This window comes from Somniosus microcephalus, unplaced genomic scaffold, assembly GCF_052327205.1.
Source record: "Somniosus microcephalus isolate GS21.2 unplaced genomic scaffold, FLI_Smic_1.0 unresolved_chr6, whole genome shotgun sequence".
Classification (NCBI taxonomy): Eukaryota; Metazoa; Chordata; class Chondrichthyes; order Squaliformes; family Somniosidae; genus Somniosus; species Somniosus microcephalus.
The window spans coordinates 47504005-47525595 of NW_028225184.1; the positions used below are offsets into that span (position 1 = coordinate 47504005).

The 21591-nt window shown below is 42.9% G+C and overlaps 1 protein-coding gene across 2 annotated transcripts in view; it reads left to right on the plus strand.

Moving 5' to 3' along the window:
- The window catches only part of LOC147087272 (Fc receptor-like protein 5), a 43536-nt gene extending 22792 nt beyond the window's left edge, over positions 1-20744 (plus strand). The window contains exons 3-4 of one of the 2 annotated variants that reach the window (XM_085978214.1): positions 17932-18228; positions 19828-20744. In XM_085978214.1, coding sequence (XP_085834340.1) covers positions 17932-18228; positions 19828-19988 — 458 coding nt within the window. In that variant the 3' untranslated portion in view covers positions 19989-20744. Of the gene's footprint in view, positions 1-8295; positions 8590-9260; positions 9641-17931; positions 18229-19827 lie in introns of those variants that run through there. The other variant, XM_085978213.1, reaches the window with a different exon arrangement.
- Positions 20745-21591: the final 847 nt, after the last annotated feature.

Below are 21591 nucleotides of genomic sequence, written 5' to 3' on the forward strand. Positions count from 1 at the left end.
TCTCTATCACAGAAGGCAGTAGAGGACAATACATTAAATATATTCAAGAAGGAGTTGGATATATTTCTTAAGGCTAAAGGGATCAAGGGGTATGTGGAGAAAGCAGGGGCCGGGTTCTGAATTTGGATGATCAGCCATGATCGCATTGGATGGCGGAGCAGGCTCGAGGGGCCGAATGGCCTACTCCTGCTCCTATCTACTATGTTTCTAATCCGAAAGTAGGGTCCTTAATCTAAACAATGGAAAGCACGAAATATGAGGAGGGAGTTGGATATAATAGATTTGGGAGCTTAATTTAATTGCATGACAGTGGATTGCAATGATTAACGTTTAAGGAACGAAAGCAAGAATTGCAAAAGTTATAAATTCCTTTCTGGTGCAAAAATCGAAAAGGAAAAGCGGCCCAACAATGGATAAGCAAATAAATTTAGGATAGAATTAGCTCCAAAGAGAATCCATATAGAGTTGCCAGAAGTAGCAAGCCTGAGGATTGGGAGCAGCTTAGTGTTCAGTAGAAAAGGACCAAGAGTTTGATAAAGAGGGGAAAATAGAGTATGAGAGTAAACTTGGAAGGAACATAAAAGCGGAGTGCAAAAGCTTCCACAAGTATCTAAAAAGAAAACGATTAGTGTAGAAAAATGTAGGTCCCTTACAGCCAGAAACGGGCGAGTTTATAATGGGGAACAAAGAAATGGCTGGGCAATCAAACAATACTTTTTTCTGTCTTCACGTAAGAGGGCATTAATAACATCCCAGAAATTGTAGGGTACCTGAGGTCTAGGCAGAACGAGGAATTAAATAATTTAGTATTAGTAAAAAAATAGTGCTGGAGAAATTAAAGGGACTGAAAGACGATAAATCCCTAGCATCTGATAATCTGCATCCCAGAGTAACATAATAGGTAGCCATGGAAATTGTGGATGCATCGGTTGTCATCTTCCATAATTCTATAGATTATAGAACAATTTCTGCAGATTGGAGGGTGGCAAATGTAACCCCACTATTTAAAAATGGAGGGAGAGAGAAAACCGGGAACTACAGACCGGTTAGCCTAACATCAGCAGTAGGTAAAATACTGGAGTCTATTATAAAGGATGTGGTAATCGGACACTTAGAAAATATGAACGGGATTAGAAAATGTCAACATGGATTTATGAAAGGGAAATTGTGTTTGACAAACCTACTGGAGTTTTTTAAGGATGTAATTGGTAGAATAGATAAGGGAAACCTAGTGGATGTGTCGCATTTGGCTTTTCTGGTGGCCTTTGATAAAGTCTCATATAACAGTTTTGTGTGCAAAAGTAAGTATATGTGATTGGGGGTAATATACTGGCATGGATTGTTAATTGGTTATACACAGGAAACAGAGAGTAGGAATAAATGGGTCTTTTTCGGGGTGGCAGGCAGAGACTATTGGGGTACCGCAGAGATCAGTGCTGCGGCCCCAACAATTCACAAAATATGCCAATGATTTGGATGAGGGACAAAATGTATTATTGTGAAGTTTTCTGATGACACATAGCCAGGTTGGATTGTGATTTGTCAGGAGAATGCAAAGAGGCTTCAAGGCGATTTAGAAAAGTTGAGTGAGTGGGCAAATATATGGCAGATGCAGTATAACGTGGATAAATGTGAAGTTACCCACTTAGGTATGAAAAACAGAACGGCAGAGTGCTACTTTAAAGGTAATAGATTGGAAAATGTTGATGTACAAAGGGACCTGGGTGTCCTTGTACACCAGTCGCTGAAAGTAAACATGCAGGTCCAGCAACGGTTAGGAAGGAAAACTGTATGTTGGCCTTCATTGCAAGAGGTTTGAGCACAGGATCAAGGATGTCTTACTACAGTTATACAGGGCCGTGGTGCGACCTCACCTTGAGTACTGTGTGCAGTTTTTGTCTCCTTACCTAAGAAAGGATTTATTTGCCCTAGCGGGAGTGCAGCGAAGGTTCACCAGACAGGCTCCTGTGATGGTAGAACTGCCGTATGAGGAGAGATTGGGTCGACTAGGCCTGTAGTCGCTAGAGTTTAGAAGAATGAGAGGGAATCTCACTGAAACGTATAAAATTCTGACAGAGTTTGACTGGGTGCAGGGAGGATGTTTCCCCTGACTGTGGGGACTTGAACGAGGGGTCGCAGTCTGAGTATACGGGGTAGGACATTTAGAACTGAGATGAGGAAAAACTTCTTCATCAGAGGGTGTTGAACCTCTGGAAATCTCCACCAGAGAAGGCTGTGGAGGCCATAGCACAGAATATATATAAGAAGGAGAGAGATAGATTTCTAGACACAAAAGGCACCAAGGGATAAGACGAGAGAGTGGGAATATGGTATTGAGATAGAGGAACAGCCATGATCATATTGAATGGTGGAGCAGGCTCGATGGAACGAATGGCCTGCTCCTGCTTATATTCTCTATGATAGACCCCGTCTGGTGGAACTGCATTCAGTTCTGGGCAGTGAACCATATGAATGATATGAAGGCCCAAAAATTGCGGTCAGTCTCGATGGAGCTGCAGAGAACTGAGACTTGCTCTTCGGCACTGCTTAGTTGTGGGCAGCATATGACATCACTAAGGCCAGGCGTGCAGCCTACAGCCAATGAGTAAGTAAAGACACGCCCACAAAAGCAGTGAAAACTAAGCCACGCCCACATTAACCTCTTTCAGCCTCTTCCATTTTAATTACATTTTAAAAAACTTTCCAAACTTCTAAGAACTTCTAAAAATATTTAACTAACTGGTGCTTGTACTTTTTTATATATCCGCCGTTTGTTTTATTTGTTTTCATCAAAACCACAATCTATTGGTCCCTCGCTATACAACCTCTTGTTTTGACACCCAGAAAAAGTCTAACAATATTTTATATCTCCTACAGGTAATGCTGTTGAACTTCAGAAATACATTCCCAGCCATATTTTCAATGTTAATTTCCAGTATCAAAATATATTTTTCAGACATCATTTAGATTGTTAATAAATAAATCTGCTCTCCACGTTATAGTGGGACTATGTTGTTTGTTATAGAAACATAGAAGATAGGAGCAGGCCATTCGGCCCTGCTCCGCCATTCAACGAGATCATGGCTGATCATCCAAACCCTTGCACCCGGTCCCTGCAGCGACAGCCATCCCACACAAGCTCTATCCCCGTAACCCCGCGTATTTAATCCCCCCTAACACTAAGGGCCACTTTTTATCATGGTCAATCAACCTCACCCGCACATCTTTGGACTGTGGGAGGAAACCAGAGCACCCGGAGTAAAACCCACGCAAACACAGGGAGAAAGTGCAAACTCCACATAGGCAGTCACCCAAGGCCGGATTTGAATCTGGGTCCACTGGCACTGTGAGGCAACAGTGCTAACCACTATGGCACCGTGCTTCCTTTATGTTGAAAGTACAGAATTGTTCACTGAAATCTGCTAGAAGTTAGAAGGAGTAAGGATACCGATCAGCAATGATCGAATTGAATGGCAGAAACAGGCTCGAGGGACTGAATGGCCTAGTTCGATTCCTATGTTCCTATATGCTAATTATGGTGTGGTTTGCTGAAGTGCTCACAGTATTCCAGGTGTAATATATATCTTGCTTAGGTCGAAATTGGTTGACCAAACAGCCCCCGACACTGAACTAAATTGCCCAGAGTTTTGCCCACTCATTAAGGTAGCAATGTCCCATTACAACGGTCTGCTGCTATCGCCAGAATATACAGCTTAGTGCCGTCAGTGGAGTTGGATATCTGGAACTTTATTCGTTCCTGTAACTCATAGATCAATGCAGTTAAAACATGAGGCCGCATTACAGAATCCTGGGGACACCACTTGTCACTTTTTGCCAGTTAGATTACAGACACATTATCGCTGCTCTATGATTCGTAACTGCTAATCAATTCAGTACCAATGTCACTAATTTGTCTTCAATTCCATGTGCTTTACCGGACAAATGCTCGACTTAATATTACGATAACTTATTTTGATCTAACCTGTGTATAATTTTGTTAACAACTCAATTCCCTTTTTATCCAGCTTCCCTGGCATTCCACTCTCCTTAATTTGCATGAATGATTTATTGGTGAACAATCCACAGCGGCATTCTGTGCCTCTCCTGGCATTCTCTGAAAGGTCCATCGAGATTTCTGTCAAGCTTTTCATACGAGCAGCAACGCCCACTCCCGCTCCTGCTCTGTTGCTGATCACGACACCCATCACTCTTGCTGAAGCCTAATCACACAATCTATTTATCCATCCCAGTCAAGTAATTCACCACTAACCCCTTGGGTTGTTCAATGTATCAACCAGCACCGCTACCAATTTCCATCCGGATTAATTGTTCACTATTATTATAATATGTACAAAGTGTGAAGTGGAAGGATATACGTGGATCAACATATGTAAGTGAAATCAGGATAACACTTACTACGTAGAAACTAATTTCCGAAATGGGGTTGAAGAGCAGAGGAATCTGGGGGAACAGGGCACAAATCACTAAAATTTGAGACACAATTTAATTAACACATAACAAAACAAAGAACGCCCTGGGATTCATTTCTTAAGGCAGACCACATTGGAGCACTCTCAACAGTTCTGGTCTTAATATTATAAACTGGATATAGAGGCACTGGAGAAGGTGCAATGTATATTTACTACGATGATACCAGACCTGAAATAATGTAACTATCAGAAGAGATTGAAAAGGCTCGGGCACTTTTCTCTAGGTATATAAAGACGAAGGGGTGATGTGAAAAAGCTCTTTAGGATTATGAACGGGTTTGATAGGGCAGTTGTAGAGAACATTTTTCCACTTCCGTGGGAGACCAGATCTAAGGTCCATCAACATAAGATCGTCATTGATGAATCTAATAGGGAATCCAGGAAAAACCTCTTTATCCAGAGAGTAGTTAGAATATGGAACTCGCTAGTTGAGGAGAAGGATATGTTGATGGGGTCAGAAGGAGAGGGTGGGAGGAGGGTCGTGTAGAGCATAACAGCAGACATGGAATTAATGGGTCGAATGACCTGTTTCTGTGCTGCCATATAATGTAATGCAAACAAACAAGGCAGTTGCAATCCATGTGGGTGATTGCTGAATTGCTTTGATCTATTGGCTTTGCCTGAGACATGACTCACAATGGCAACATCATGAACCTCGCTGAAGCCTCCCGACGTGCTTCCGCATTCTAGCACGTTTGGTAGCACTGTGGCCCTAATCACCAACTCTCAACGCAGACTCTACTCTTGCTCATCTGTTACCTACACTTACATTCACCCCCTCAACATGATCCACGCTCCTGGTCTCTCCACAAGACATAGTTGCCTTAAAAACTCCAGTCCCATCCGAGTCTCTTACTAAGATATGCTTTCTCCCTTTCATCCCAGGACCTGTTCATTGAGCGACTCCTTGTCCTCAGTGTTTTCAGTTCCCATGTCAGTTTCTCTCCCCACCCCGTGTGTTCGGAGCTCGGCTGTGTTCCTAAACCTTTCCCTCCTCTAATACCCAAACCCACCATCACCTCCCCTAGAAATTTTCATCTCAGTACACTCCTCTATTGCTAAGGTCATCCACCCAGCTGCCTCTGATCCTTCAACTCCTTCCCTTGCCCTGCAAAAGAAACCATCCCCTTATCCCGCTCACCCTGCCCTGAACTTGAATTGCATTTTATTTCCTATTATCTCCCATCTCCCCATATGCCCTATCTGAACTCGTTCTGAGCACGAACACCACCTCCTACTCCCTTGACACAAGAGAGCACAAGTACGTCCCTGCTCTGCAGAAAGTGCCAGGGAATATTTACCATTCACCTGTGAGGAAGGTAAGGACCTCGGGTTAAAGTTTCATCCAAGGTTTGGTATCTCCACAGTGCATCACTCCCTCAGTACTGCAGTGGGCGTGTCGGCCCAGATTATGAGCTCCAGTGTTTGGAATGGGGCTCGAACCCACAATCATCTGACTCAGAGACGAGAGAGTGATAAACACTGACTGCACTGAACTTCGCACATCACAAAGACGGAGAATTCTAAGATGTTTCTCCACTCGCTTTGATGGGTTATCCCACCATTTGCTTGCAACTTTAGATGCCCTGAAAAGTGCATTAGCGCCTTCTGTCGGCGAACAACGCCATCACAAAAGCAGGTCACTAACATCAATCCCTTTCTATTTCGGTAGAGCATAAATTCATAGCATGATACCGTCTCTCAGGAACAGAAGTAGTCCACTGCACCCATCATGTCTGTGAAAGCTGTGTGAAAGAGCTGTACAATTGTGTCCCACACCCCAGGTTTTAAATTAAAGCTGGACATTAGCGCCCTTCAATACATGTCCAATTGAATCATGAGTGTTCCAGTGGAATCTGTATCCAGCACCTTTTCACTTATTGCTTTGCCAATCTTAAAATCATCTGAGTGAAGAAATTCTCCGCCGGTCCCTTCTTGTTCCTTTCTCAATTATTTTAAGTCACTGAGCTCTATTTATGGACCCAGTTTCCAGAGGATACAGATTCTCCCTATTTGCTCAAACTTACCCCTCTTAATTTAAAATACACCAATAAGGTTCTCCCTTAACCTTCTCTGCACAATCGCAGATTCTGCAATCTCTCCACGTAACTGAAGTCCCTCACCCCCGGATCATCCTGGTAAACCTTCACTTTACCCTACACAAGTCCTTGACATCGTTCTTAAAGTTTGGTGCCCAGAACACTACACTATACTCCAGCTGCCAGCAAGTCAATGCTTTATAAATGTTTAGCATGATTTTTACCGTAGAACTTCAGCTGAAACCTGAAATTACCCTGAATGAAAAATCTGGCGTGTATTTACCCGGAGAGAACATCACAATTACCTGCAATGGCGACATAAATTCCCCGGGTAGCGATTATACCTTTTATAAAGATGGGGGAAAACTTACATTTCCCACTACCAGCAGAGTGTCTTACATTGCGTCAACCAGCAGATATCAGCAAGGAGATTACCAGTGCAAGTATGGATACCTTGTCAACGAGCAATGGACCTGGTCCTCACTTAGTGCCTCGGTGTGAGTAACAGTAACAGGTGAGTGAGACGGGCAGCGTTTTTGCAATATCACAACTGGTAAGTTTTTTATTTATCTGGAGAGACTAGATGAGATGGTTTTGTACCTTAAAGCTGAAAAGAATAAGGGGCGGCTCAATAGAGATGTTCAAAATTATAAGGGTTATCGACAGAGTAAATAAAATAGAAACTGAACCAAAGGCACAGATTTAAGATCATTGGCAAAAGATCCAGAGAGGAACTAAAGAGCACTGTGTTACACGGCGAGATGTTGTGATCTGGAATGCCAAGCCTGGAAGGGTGCTGGAGACATATTCAATAGCAACATTCAAGAGGGAATACATTTTTGATGCATAGTAATGACCTGGACTTGGTTATACAGATCATAAGTCTCAAAGTTGGCAGACGAGAGGAAACTCGGAAATATAGTGAGCAATGAGGAGGACAGTAATAGACCTCCGGAGGACAATTACACAATCCCAAACCAGCGACCTCCACCAACCAGAAGACAAGAGCTTCAGGTGTATGGGAACACCATCACCACCAGGCACCCCTCCCACTCTCAGACCATCCTGACTTGGAAATATATTGTAATTCCTTCATTTTTCATTGCATTAAACCGTGGAACTCCCTGCGGGCGCACTGTGTGAGCACCTTCCCCACACAGATTGCGTCGGATCAAGAAGAATACCCACCCCCATCTTCTCAAGGCCAACTTGATATAGGGAACAAATGACGGCCTTACCATTAGCGGCCTCATCTGGAATGATTCAAAAATATTTTGGGACCACCGAAATAACTCCATTATTTGAAATGCGAATCCGCAGAGTTAACGTGGAGGTTCAGTAATCTTACCACATGTTCATCTTCGCTAAATTAGCAGAAATAGCGATGCCCAATTAAGCATTTTCCTTGTTCCGCCTGTATTCCAGAGTAAATTTTCTGGCCTAATATCTGACTTTGGAAAGAGAATCGAAGCTGATTTATTTTCTTTGACTTTGCCATTTGATTTCCTACATTTCAGCTGTGACTTGAGCTCCAAAGTATTACATTGTCTGTGAAGCGATTTAGGAGTTGCTGAGTTCCTGAAAGGTGCTATATAAATGCAAGTTTTCTCTTGCTTTTAATCAGGTCCCGAACTCCACTTTTGTGGAATCTCAGTCCCCAATGAAAGGACTTCCCTCCAACGTAGCACAATCACTTTTGAGTGAACAAATGACATGAACAACCGCAGATCTATTTCTAATTGTGCTTTCCGTCAATTTTACCTCAGATCCGCTAACAAAGCCAGTGATGTCTCTTGAACAACCGAGTGGGGTGTATGTAGTAGGAGAGAGGGTCACCATTACCTGCACTGTGACCGGAGATTATCGCAATAAAGCCTTCTACTTTGACAGAGATGGCCCAATGCTGTCCTCTAGCCCAATCGTAACAAAGGGCAACATTGCAACATTCCTGATTACACAGCGTAACCAAAGAGGGCGGTACCAATGCCAATATGGAATCTCCTTCAATGGAAGGCAATTATTTTCCCCGCTGAGTGAGGCTATTACGCTGACAATAGTAGGTGAGTAACAGGGGGCAGAGTTTATTAATATGTCTATGTAACATGCTTGGTATTTTCAAAAATCCATGTGTTATTCACAATACCAAAATGAAATGTTTAACGTTAGGAGAAAGGAATAAAAGCGAATGGCCTTTGATCTCATTGCTCAAAGCTTGACAGGATCCGTGTAACAATGGCCCTGAATACACCGCTGTGCATCTACTGTTATTAACAGCAATACTGAGATATTGCACCTGAAATTTGTCTCGGGTGGAGGAGCAAAAAAGACGAAAGTGAATCGGCTGCACGTTTTTACGCTATCCGATTCCATTGTGTGTGATATTAAACCTACTCGCTCAGCAGAAAACTGGCCGGTGGTCATTTACATTGTCCTGGCTATATCCAGCTCACAGCTTACAGCTCATGGTGGGCAATTGTGAGCAAATCCACCAAGCGGGAAAGAGCTTATTTCGGGCCGGTTTCACGATTTACACTCCGCCCGATTTTACCATTAATTTACTTCAGTACAACGTAAAATCGGGTCGGCTGATTGGGTCACAACCTTTCGGAAATTACTTTCATTTGACTTCAAGGAGAGTATAATAGTCTGGGGTGAAAAGCGGATTGCAGAACTGTTCACGCACGGCGGGATATTGATTTTACATTAATGTGTTTCCTTGTTATCCTCACAGCTCATCCTCACAAACCATTAATATCACTTAACCTTCTGGATAAAATATTTGTGAGAGGGGAGATGGTCAGAGTTACCTGTAGAGCCCGATCTCCATATTCAGGGAGCATGTTCTATTTGTACAGAGGAGGGCAAAATAATCCAATCAAAATGGTCAAAGCCAATTCATGGGAATCCGCGGTCATCTTTGACATCACGGACAGCATGGGGACTGGGTCAGAAGATTACTCCTGTGTGTATAAGGGAACAATGTCAGAGCGGCAGATAACCTCAGACCGAAGTGATACCGTGGAGGTAACGGTAATGGGTAAGAATCAATTTTTTCACTGTAATACAATCGGATATCACTGCTTGTCTCTCACATAATGACAATATAGGAGAATGAAACATATGGCCTGCGGTAGCATTACATGGGCGATAGCGATTTGCTGCTCGTTTTATGACCCGCCTGATTATGTTTTCCATTTAATTATGTGTACAAAATCAAATTGCGGCCGCCTGATTCAAGGATCCGCCTAAGAAAATGTTTATCACTAGAGGTTCGAACAATCAACGATTAGCGCCACAATGACAGCACGGCGCCAGGGATTTAACCCCACTGAGTGTACTGTCATCTCAAGAAGCTCTGCAAGCTTACAGGAGAATCTGCGTGCTGAGATTTTCAATAAGATCTTGATATGCACGATATTTTAATCTAATTATCTCGTGGGTTTCCATCTCTCTCCCTGCATTGCATTTCGATAGTATTTCAATTCCACGGGACCTTCACCAGCCAGAACGACAAGGGCAGCAGACTCATGGGAACAACATCCGCTCCAAATTCACCTCCACATAAACACTGTGACTACTAGAGCTGGTCGGAGGCAGGGAATTCTGTGGCGAGTGTCTCACCTCCTGACTCCACAAAGCCTTTCCACCATCTCTTTGCACAAGTCAAGAGTGGGATTGAATACTCTCCACATCTCTGGATGAGAGCAGCTGCAACTCAGGAAGCGTGACACAATCCAAGACAAAGCAGGTCACTTGATTGGCAAATTATGCAGCACTTTAAACAGTCACTCTATCCACCACCGGCACAAAGTGGCTGCAGTGTTTACCATCTACAAGTTGCACTGCAGCAAGTCACCAAGACTTCTTCGGCAGCACCTCCCAAACCTGCAACCTCTCCCACCTAGAAGGATAAGTGCAGGAGGCGCATGGGAACACCACGACCTCCAAGTTCACCTCCAAGTCCCAAATCAGCCTGACTTGGATATATATCGCTGTTCTTTCATCGTCGGTAGGCAAAAAATTTTGAACTCACGACATTGTTGTTCACTTTGACCACACCGGCCTCGCTAAGGTTCAATTAGAAAACCACCCACACCTTCTGAAGGGGAAACTAGGATTGACAGTAGTTGTTGGCCACGCCAGTGACAACCACAACGGTAAAGATAACAATAATTGCGTGCTCACAAAAACGGCTTAATTATTTGAAATGAGTGACTATCAAAGCCTCGCTGATTTTGGTTGCTCTCTGCCTTCCGTTGGCGGAGGTATCTTACTTGCACTGCTGCCGGTCGCTGTTATGGGAATAATGGAGACTTTTACTCGCTCTGATCTCATTTTCACTTGGGCTAAATTAGCAGCAGTGGGCTTTTCAAAGGAACCTTTTTGTTTTTTCGCTTGTACCCCAGAGTAAAATCTCCGGCCTAAAACCGAACTTTGGAGAGTGAACTGAAGCTGATTTAGGTTCTTTCGCACCGCCATTTGATTTCCTACATTACAACAGCGAAAATACTTTAAAATTACTAAATTGGCTGTAAACTGCTTTGGGACGTTCCAAGATCATGAAAGGCGCTAGAAAAATGCAAGTCTTTTTTTCTTCATAATCGAATCCCCAACTCTCCTTTTGTGGAATCTCTGTATCCGATGTGAAACTGTGCTTCAGCACCGCACAATCATCATTGAGATCCCAACCTTGCACTTTACATGAAAATCCCCAGATGCATTTCTACTTGTACATTCTATTTATTTCACCACAGCTCCGCTAACAACACCAGTGATAACTCTTGATCAACCGAGTGGGGTGTATGTAGTAGGAGAGACGGTCACCATTTCCTGCACCTTGACTGAAGATTATCGAGATAAATTGTTCTACTTTTACAAAGATAATCAACATCTGCAATCCTATCAAAATATCAGAAAGGACAACATTGGAAAAATCCCAGTTACCAGTAAAGGCCAGGGAGGGCGGTACCAGTGCCACTATAAAACCTCTGTCAAGGGAAGATGGTTAGAATCTCATCGTAGCGAGTCTGTGACGGTCACTGTAGCAGGTGAGTGACAGGGATCAATGGATTTTGTATGATTTTATCAAGCTCTTGGAATTTTTATAAAATCATGCTTTAATCATTGGAACAACATGAATGTTTTAATATTAGGCTAGAGGAAGAAACCAAATGGGTTTTGAACCTATTGATCAATTCTCGAAAGGATTCATGTAATTCTGGACCTGTGTTCAATTGATGTGAATCCATTACCGACAAAGGGCATTACTGGAGATAAGGCGATGAAATTCGTCACGGGCGGTAGCTCAAAACGGGCGCTAGCGATTCGGCCGCCCGTTTTCAGCCCTGCCTGATAAAGCTTTCCATTTAATTATGTGTATAAAATCGAATCATAAACACTATGTTCAAGGATCCGCCTCCAAAAAAATGTCCCACTTCATGTTTAAACTTTAAATTTTATTGCCACAATGAAAGCATAGCGTGTGGGATTTAACTCCACTGAGTGTAGTGTCAGCTCAAGAAGCTTTCCAGATGGGCTGGCCATAACAGATTACAGGTTTCTCTGTCCGAGAACAGAATCTGCGTGCCAAGACTTTCAAAATGATCCTATTATGTGTGATATTTTAATCGAATTACTTTGTGGGTTTCCATATCTCTCTCTTCATTGCATTTCGTCAGCATTTCACTTACACGGGACCTCCACCAGCCAGAAGGACAAGGGCAGCAGGTGCATGGGAACAACATCCACTCCAAATTCACATTCAAATAAACACAGTGGCTACAAAACAGGTCTGAGGCAGGGAATTCTGCGGTGAGTGTCTCACCTCCTGACTCCACAAAGCCTTTCCACCATCTCCTTGCACAACTCCAGAGTGTGATTGAATACTCTCCACATCTCTGGGTGAGAGCAGCTGCAAATCAGGAAGCGTGACACAATCCAAGACAACGCAGCTCACTTGATTGGCAAACCATGCAGCACATTAAACATTCACTCTGTCCACCACCGGCACAAAGTCGCTGCAGTGTTTCCCATCTACAATATGCACTGCAGCAAGTCACCAAGGCTTCTGCGGCTGCTCCTCCCAAACCAGCGTTCTATTCCTCCTAGAAGGACAAGGGCAGCAGGTACATGGGAACATCACCGCCTCAAAGTTCTCCTCCAAGTCACACACCATCCTGACTTGGACATATATTGCTGTTCCTTCATCGTTGGTACATCCATCCCTTACAATTCATTACATTGTTGTGCACTTTGACCACACTGGCCTCACTAAGGTTCAATTAGAAGGCCACCCACACCTTCTGGAGGGGAAACTAGGGATTGACAGTAGTTGCTGGACATGCCAGCGACAACCACAATGGTATATATAAAAATAATTGTGTGCTCGCAAAAACGGCTAAATTATTTCAAAAGTGTGACACTCAAAGCCTCGCTTAGATTGGTTGCTCACTGCCTTCTGTTGGCGGGGGTATCATACTTGCAGTGGTACCAGTCGCTGCTATGGGAATAATGAAGACTTTCACTGTCTCTGATCTCATCTTCACCTTGCTAAAGTAACAGCACTGGGCATTTCAAAGCAACCATTTCCTTGTTCCGCTCGCATCCCCGAGTAAAATCTCTGGTCTGAAACCGGACTTTGGACCGAGAACTTGAGCGGATTTTGGTTCTTTGGCACCACCATTTGATTTCCCACATAACAACAGCGAATACACTTCAAGATTACTAAATTGGCTGTAAACTGCTTTAGGACGTCCCATGGTTATGCATGGCGCTAGAGAAATGCAAGTCAATATTTTTTTATAATCAATTCCCGAAGTCCCCTATTGCGGAATCTCTGTATCCGATGGGAAACTGTGCTTCAACACCGCACAATCATCAATGAGTTCCCAACCTTGCACTGCACGTGGAAATCCGCAGATCCATTTCTAATTGCACTTTATATTTATTTTACCACAGATCCGCTAACTACACCAATGATATCACTTGATCAACCGAGTGGGGTGTATGTAGTAGGAGAGGCGATCACCATTACCTGCAATGTGACCGGAGATTATCGAGGCAAATCGTTCTACTTATACAAAGATAATCAATACCTGCAATCTGATGAAATGGTCAGAAAGGACAACATTTTAACAATCCCGGTTAACAGTACTGACCAAGGAGGGCGGTACCAGTGCAAATATGGGACCTTCGTCAATGGAAGGTGGTTAGAAACTCAGCACAGTGAGTCTGTGATGGTCACTGTAGCAGGTGAGTGACAGGGAGCAGAGGATTTTAGCATTTTTCCAGCACTCTTGGTATGTTTATAAAATCATGCTTCTATCACTGTAACTGAATTAATGGTTTAATATTTGGAGAGAGGAATAAAACAGAATTGGTTTTAAGAACATAAGGATATAAGACACAGGAGCAGGAAAGGCCATTTGGCCCTTCAAGCTTGCTCTGCCATTCAGTAGGATCATTCGCAATCTTCGACAGCATCTCCACTGTCCTGCACTATCCACATATCCCTTGAGTCCCTTAATATTCAAAAATCTATCTACCTCTGTCTTGAATATACTCAACGACTGAGCCTTCACAGCCCTATGGGGTACTGAATTCCAAAGATTTATCATCCAGTCAGTGTAAAAATTTCTCCTCATCTCATTCCTAAATGGCCGAAACCTTAACCTGAGACTGTGGACCTTGGATCTAGACTCACACTTCTCCACATTCTGTTCCATTTGCCCTGTCCCTGCCCACTCACTTTGCCTGTCTATATCACCTGGAAGCCTTCTTGCATTCTCCTCACACCTTAAGTTGCACCAGCTCTGTATCATCAGCAAACTTGAATATATTACAATTGGTCCCCTAATCCAAACCATTGATGTAGATTGTGAAAAGCTGAGGCCCAAGCAAAGATCCTTACATAACCCCACTTGTTACAGCCTGCCAACCCGAAAATGAATCTTTTATTGCAACTCTCTGTTTTCTGTCCGTTAACCAATCTTCAATACATGCAAATATATTATCCCCAATCCCATGAGCCCTAATTCTGTTTAGTAACCTCGTGTTTGGCACCTTATCGAATGCCTTCTGAAAATTCAAATACACCACCTCCACTGATTCCCCCTTATCAATTCTGCCATTTACAACTTCAAAAAACTCCACCAGATTTGTCATACATGATTTCACTTTCATAAATCCGTGTTGACTCTGTCAATGCTATTTGTATTTTCTGAGTGACCTATTACCATTTCCTCAATAACAGATTCGAACTATTTCCCTACTACTGATGTCAGGCTAACTGGCCTGTAGTTCCTCGTTTCCTCTCTCCCTCCTTTCATACATAGTGGGGCTAGGTTTTAATCTGATTCCTCAACTCTTGACAGGATTCATGTAACATGCCCTGCAATCACTCGCTGTGCACCTGCTCACCGCAAAGGGCATTACTGGAGATACTGTGACATTCCTCACGGGAATTAGCGTAAAACAGGCGAAAGCGAAACAGCCGCCCGATTCACACCCGACAGATTTCTGATTCCATTGCAGGCAATTGAAATGGAAATCCGGCGATGTGTAAAACGTGCTGATGTTGAGCTATCGCCTGCTTTAGGCTACTGTACAAGACGAATTTATACTCCATTGCGTCTGAATGTTGTGCATTCAATCCCGACGAAAAACATGAGCTCACAGTCCATGGCGACACTTGGAGGGTAACTTTAACCACATCCTCCAGGTGGAAAAGAGGCGGATAGGGATCGACCTTCCATTTTACTCTCCGCCCAATTATACCCTCCATTGACTTAAATGGAATCTAATATCGTGCTAGTTTACCATTGTCCCTGTGACTGAGTACTGAGGGAATGCTGTTTGATGGAGCTGAGAGACTGGATATTTAGCGATGTGAAGACAACACATTCTGACAGGGGGCGGCCGGCTATCTCTTAAAATCACGCAAAATCTGACCCTGATTTCCAATTTTACTCACTAAATGTCTGGAACTACCACAGTGGAATGTTTAACGTCAAATGGCTTCTTCCTGCCAAAGTTTTAACTCCACTGAATGTATGGTCACCTCACGAGGCACCGCCAGTGTGGGTGGCCTTGTCAGATTACAGATTCTCAGTCAGATAACCGAAACAGCGGAATGAGATTTACAAAAACATCCTGATACGCAAAATATTTTAACTTAAGTACATTTAAGGTTTCATATCACTCAATGGATTTCGTCTGCACCTCGAAATCCCTCGACTTCCATCATAAAAAAGGACGATGGCAGTCGTAGCATCTGAACAGCATAATCTCCTAGTTCTACCTCCAAGTCACACACCATCCTGACTTGGAAATATATTTGGCGTTCCTTCATCGTCGCTCGCTCAAAATCTTGGAAGTCCATACCGAACAGCATTGTGGGAGCATAAATGGGTTAAAGAAGAAGACTGACCATCATCTTCTCAAGGGCTACTGGGTTCGGGCACTAAATGCCAGCCTTGCCAGCGAAGCCCACATCCTACAGTCGAGCAACTCTGCACTGCCTGATGTGAAATGTAAATCCACACAGTTTATGGGAGTTGTTCACTCTTTTTATTCAGGTTATGGCTCGACTAAGTTAGCAGAAATGTGAATTTCAAAGGAAAATATCTTCTCCTGGTATCAAAGATGGTAATTTCAGCGATAAGCCCAGATTTTGGAACAAGATCCCCAACTGATTTATTTTCTTTTTGAAACCATCAGTTCCCTTTTTGTCGAATCTCAATTGCCGATACGAACATTTCAATTAAACACGTCACAATCGTTATTGAGTTACCAGCCTTTCATGGCACAAGAACATGCAGAAATCCATTTCTGTTGTTCTTTACATTCATTTACCACAGATGCAGTAACAATACGAAATATATCAACGTGGAAGAGTGTGACATGATATATTTGGTACGAAGAACGAGGAGAGACAATAAAAACTAAAAGCTACAACGCTAAAGTGTATGTGTAACCAGAGAAACCTGGAGGTATTTGTGCACACATTGTTGAAGGTGGCAGGGCAGGTTGACAAAACGGTTATACAAGCATACGGGATCCTGAACTTCTTAAATAGCAGCATAAAGTACAAAAGCAAGGATGTCATAATCAACATTTATAAAACACTTGTTCGGCCTCAACTGGAGCATTGGGTCTAATTCTGGGCACCGCACTCAAGGAAGGGTTGGAAGGCCTTAGAGAAGGGCAGAGAAGATTTACGAGGACGATTCCAGGGAGGACGGACCTCAGTTACGTGGATAGAGTAGAGAAGCTGGGGTAGTTCTCCTTAGAGCAGAGAAGGTGGAGAGGAAGTTTGATTTGTACAATCAGACCTGCGTCCCCTGGTTACCTACCTTGCTGTCACTGGAAAAACGTTCTCCTTATTTAATCTATCTAAACGCTTCATGATTTTGATCACCTCTATTAAATCTCTACTCAACCTTCTCTGCTCTGACGAGTCAATCACAGCTTCTCCAGTCTCTCAATATAACTGAAATCCCTCTTCCCTGGAACCATTCTGGTAAATCTCCTCTACACCATCTGTAAGGCATTGACATCCTTCCTAAAGTGTAGTGCCCTATTCTGGGACACAGTATTCCTACATGGCGTCTAACCAGTGATTCCTACAGCTTTAGCATATCTTCTTTGACTTTGTAGTCTAAGCCTCTGTTTGATACAGCTTTTCTTTAAATGTAGCCTCAGCCTAACCCGCCACATTCAAAGACTTGTGCATGTGCACCCCAGGACCCTCTGTTCCTGCACCACGTTTGAAATTGTACAATTTCGTTTAAACATTCCCTCTTAATTCTTTCTACGAAATTGTGTCACTTCACACTTATCTGCATTAGATTTCATCTGCCATGTTTCTCTCAATTTCACCAGTCTCTCTATGTAATCCTGAAATAAAAACAGAACATGCTGTAAATACTCAGCAGGCCAGGCAGCCTCTGTAGAGAGAGAAACAGTGTTAATGTTTCACATCGATGATCTTTCCTCAGAACTGGAAAACTTAGAGTTATAAAACATTTTAAGCAAATGCAGAGGCAGTGAAATGGGGAAGGGAGGAAAGATCAAATGGGAAGGTCTGTGTTAGGTTGGAAGGCAGGAAAGATTAAATTACAGTAGGTCTGATTGTACAATACAAAAGGAGATGGTATGGGACCAGTAAAGAAACAAAAGCTGGGTCTAGAGGAAGTGTAAATGGGAATAGCAGAATCATGTCCCCTTGATGTGTGTTGATATCATCCTCACTGCTCACTATATTTTCGACTGTCTTGTCTTCTCCAAACGCTTCAGTTATCCCCTGTGTACACAAGCCCAGCTCATTCATATTTTGGTTCTCAAGAATAAGTCTATATTGCATTTTGAATCGATGGTCACTACTTGTTCCTTTCGAATTACAGGTCTACCCAAACCAAATATATCAATGGATTCCAATGTTCTTGTGAAGGGTGGAGAAGTCACCTTTAACTGTACAAGCCCACGGGAGCTTCCTGGCATCACATTTTACTTATACAGACATGGAGAAACGAATCACTCGGATGTCCAGCATGCTGCTGCAGGGTGTAATTCTCTCACCTTCACCATCAGGAATATAGGTCATTCCGATGGAGGAAGTTACACCTGCCTGTTCAAAGCGGATGTGAGCGGAAGGCGGCTAACATCGGCTCTGAGTGACCCTGTACATATAACTGTAGGAGGTGAGTGAGATTCACAGAGTCACTGTATTTATCGGACCCCAGCACAAGGGGTGCTTGCATCATAGTTAGTCTGCATCAGTTGTTCTGTTTAAGGATTAAAACTGGCATGTAAATGACATCAATATGTTAAAATTCTTATTGGATGTTGACTCATAGGCTGCCCACTTTACACCCCGTCATACAGGACTGAACAGGTGGGCGATGTGACATTGCCCACTTTTATGCCAGTGCTCGAATACCCTTTGACTCTTATTCCATTAAGTGTTTGCTACTTACTGCGTGACTGATGGCAGAACTAAAGCGCTAACCATTGGATGGTTTTACTTCTCCAACTCCGATTAAAAGTTTGATTCACTCGCTTTCTTCTGTAGTTCCTCATCGATTCTATAATAGTGCAAGATTAACCCTAGGGAAGCTGAGAAAAAAAAATATTCACGTTACCGACTTTAACAAAAGGTCATTTTAACCTGGTAAGCAATAAGCAAAACAAACAATCTGCTGTTTGAAATATACAACAGCTCAGTCGGCGTCTGTGGAGAGAGCAGGATGTTGTGACAAAGGTCCGCACCTAAAAAATTAGCTCAACTCATTCTCTCCTCGCATGCGCAGTTTTGACCCAATGACCAGAATGAAACTTACAGAATGAAACTGACTAATTTACGTGCAATCTGTTATATTTTTGCCGCCAGCTGGGAACAGTCACTTTGTCCCAGAACACGGTTAATATCCAATGAAAGAATCAAAGAATGAACGAGGCAACTAATCAATCGAACAATGAGAATCAGCTTCGTGCTGCGTCATGTTCTCCCAATGCATTGTGACGTCAACTGCATGCCAGACCCCCGCCGACTTTATTACTGATTCGCTGATATTGCAGCACTGATTTAATGCGGGTCATTTATTATAAAAAACAGAGGAGGAGAGAACGACTTTGAACATCTGAAGCACGTTTTCGAAACAGTGAAAATCCAAGGAACCGCTAACATTAAGTATCGCGAGTGTTGGAAATGCTATGCCATTTTATGTGAAGAGACAAGGGAATCTGAGGTCGTTCTCCTTAGAGCAGAGAATGTTAAGGGGAGATGTAATAGAATGGTTCAAAATTATGAGGGTTTACGATAGAGCAGATAAGGAGAAACTGATTCTACTGGCAGTAGGGTCGATAACCACAGGGCACAGATTAAAGATCACTGGCAAAACACAGAGGTGAGATAACATTATTAAATAAACAAGCGAGTTGTTGTAATCTGGAATGCACTGCCTGAAAGTGAGGTGGAAGCAAATTAAATAGTAACATTCCAAAGGGAATCGGATATATACTTGAAAGTGAGAACAAAATGCAGGGCTGTGGGGAATGAGCAGAGGTGTGATACTATTTGTATAGCTCTTTCACAGGCACGATGGGCCAAATGGACTCATTCTTTTCTGTGCAATTCTATGATATTATATCAACCTTTTAATTTCTTATGTGTTTTTTCTGCTTTGGAATTCACTCCGGATCCACTGCCTATCGGTGGCTTCTGTTAAGCTGCAGATTATCTATTTTTTGTAGAAACTGTTGTTTAACTTGGTTACGCTGTGTCCCTTTACCTCACTTAGATAAATCCTTTGCGCTGGAGGCTGGTGTTGGCTCTGCTGTGGGTCTGATTCTCATCTTTGTTCTGTTGGGTGTGTGCTTCTGGAAGAAAGGTGGGTTAATCAACATGCATTATCCGTTCATTACAGACACGCAGACCATGCTTACTGCCGCCTCTCCATGAACACAGTACTGACAACCTCCTCCAACCATCCCCCACTTCACCCATAAGCTCGGACTGTAAATATTTGGAAATCGTAGACTGACAGGCGAAACAGCGAGGGTCGAAGCAGAAAGGGTCCTGGGTAGAAATGCGTCTTTGGTGGAAGCACATAACGGGAGTATTTTAAATAGCCGCCTGTTATTTGCTCCATCCGATATTTAGTATCATTGATTTCAATAGAATATAGATTTTAACGTAGAATGGGCGGCTCAACGCTACTGCTAATTTTGAGCAACTGCATTACTGGGGTACAAATGTGTCTTACTTGATCGTGCAAGATGGATGATATCGCATTTGCCACCTATGGTATTCCCCATGTATGGAACTGAATGTCCTGTGGGGTGTAGAACATGCAGAGTGAGCGATACCGCCCATTTTCCTTTACCAGTCAAGTGGAATTCCAACCCACAGTGTCACATTGTAACGAATGAATCGAAAAACTCGGTATTCTTAGTCTGGAAGGAGACGGCTGAGAGGTGATGTTGTGGAGGTGGTTAGGGTAGTACATGAGTATGGAGGAGGAAAATCTGCAACACAGCATGGCATGAAATTATAGTTTAGCGGAGCAGGAGATGGGCGCTGTGTACAATGGAAATCCTGCCTGAATTCGACCGTTTCCCACCGGTGGGTTAATTTAAAAGTACCCCCTTCGGGTTCCTTCATAAAACATTGGGTGGTTGTGTCGGGACAGTTATGTTGCTGGGGCAAAGGTTTCTGTGTCCAAAAGACCTTTTCAGCTCATTGACTCTACTCTTATTCCTATTTTGTAAACCATTATTTGGCTCAGATTTCTAACACTTACATTTTCTTCTCAGGGAAGTGGAGAAGCAGCAGAGAAATGAGGTGAGATCATTGACTGTTGAATTGTCAATTACAACCACACCTGGCCAAGATAAAACTCAGATGCAGATGTTCAGGAATAATTGTACCCTGTATACTTCACTTCCTTTTCATATTAGAAAGAAACTCCCCCACTCACACTCACGCACACATTCCAACACGCAACTAGATGTATATACATACATACACTCACAAATACATATATATATACACAGACTGGTATACATAATCACACACATTCACACACAAGAACACATATATTTTCTCATACGTTCAGTGAAAGACACAGATACACGCTCATAATAAAGCATACACTCAAACTCAAACACACACATATTAAAACACACATGCACACACTCAAACACACAATCATAATAAAACACACACACACTCAAACACACACACAATCACACAAACTCAACCATATTCAAACACTAATCCAGGCAGTTTTCACTTACTTCAGTAATTTTGTTTGCATCTGCACTACATCCCTTTAAATGTGTTTTTGTTCATTATCTCATTAAACTATAGCCTTTCTCATCTGGGGATCCCATATTAACAACAGCTCAATGAGAGATGAAATCCCTCTTTGTGCTCACTGAATCGATATCGCGAATCGGTTTGTGATGATTTCATCAAATTCTTATTTTTAGCCCAATGGAAATTCTGCTCGCCAAAAAAGATTGTCCAACGGGAGGAAATATTCACAAACTATGTAATGGTG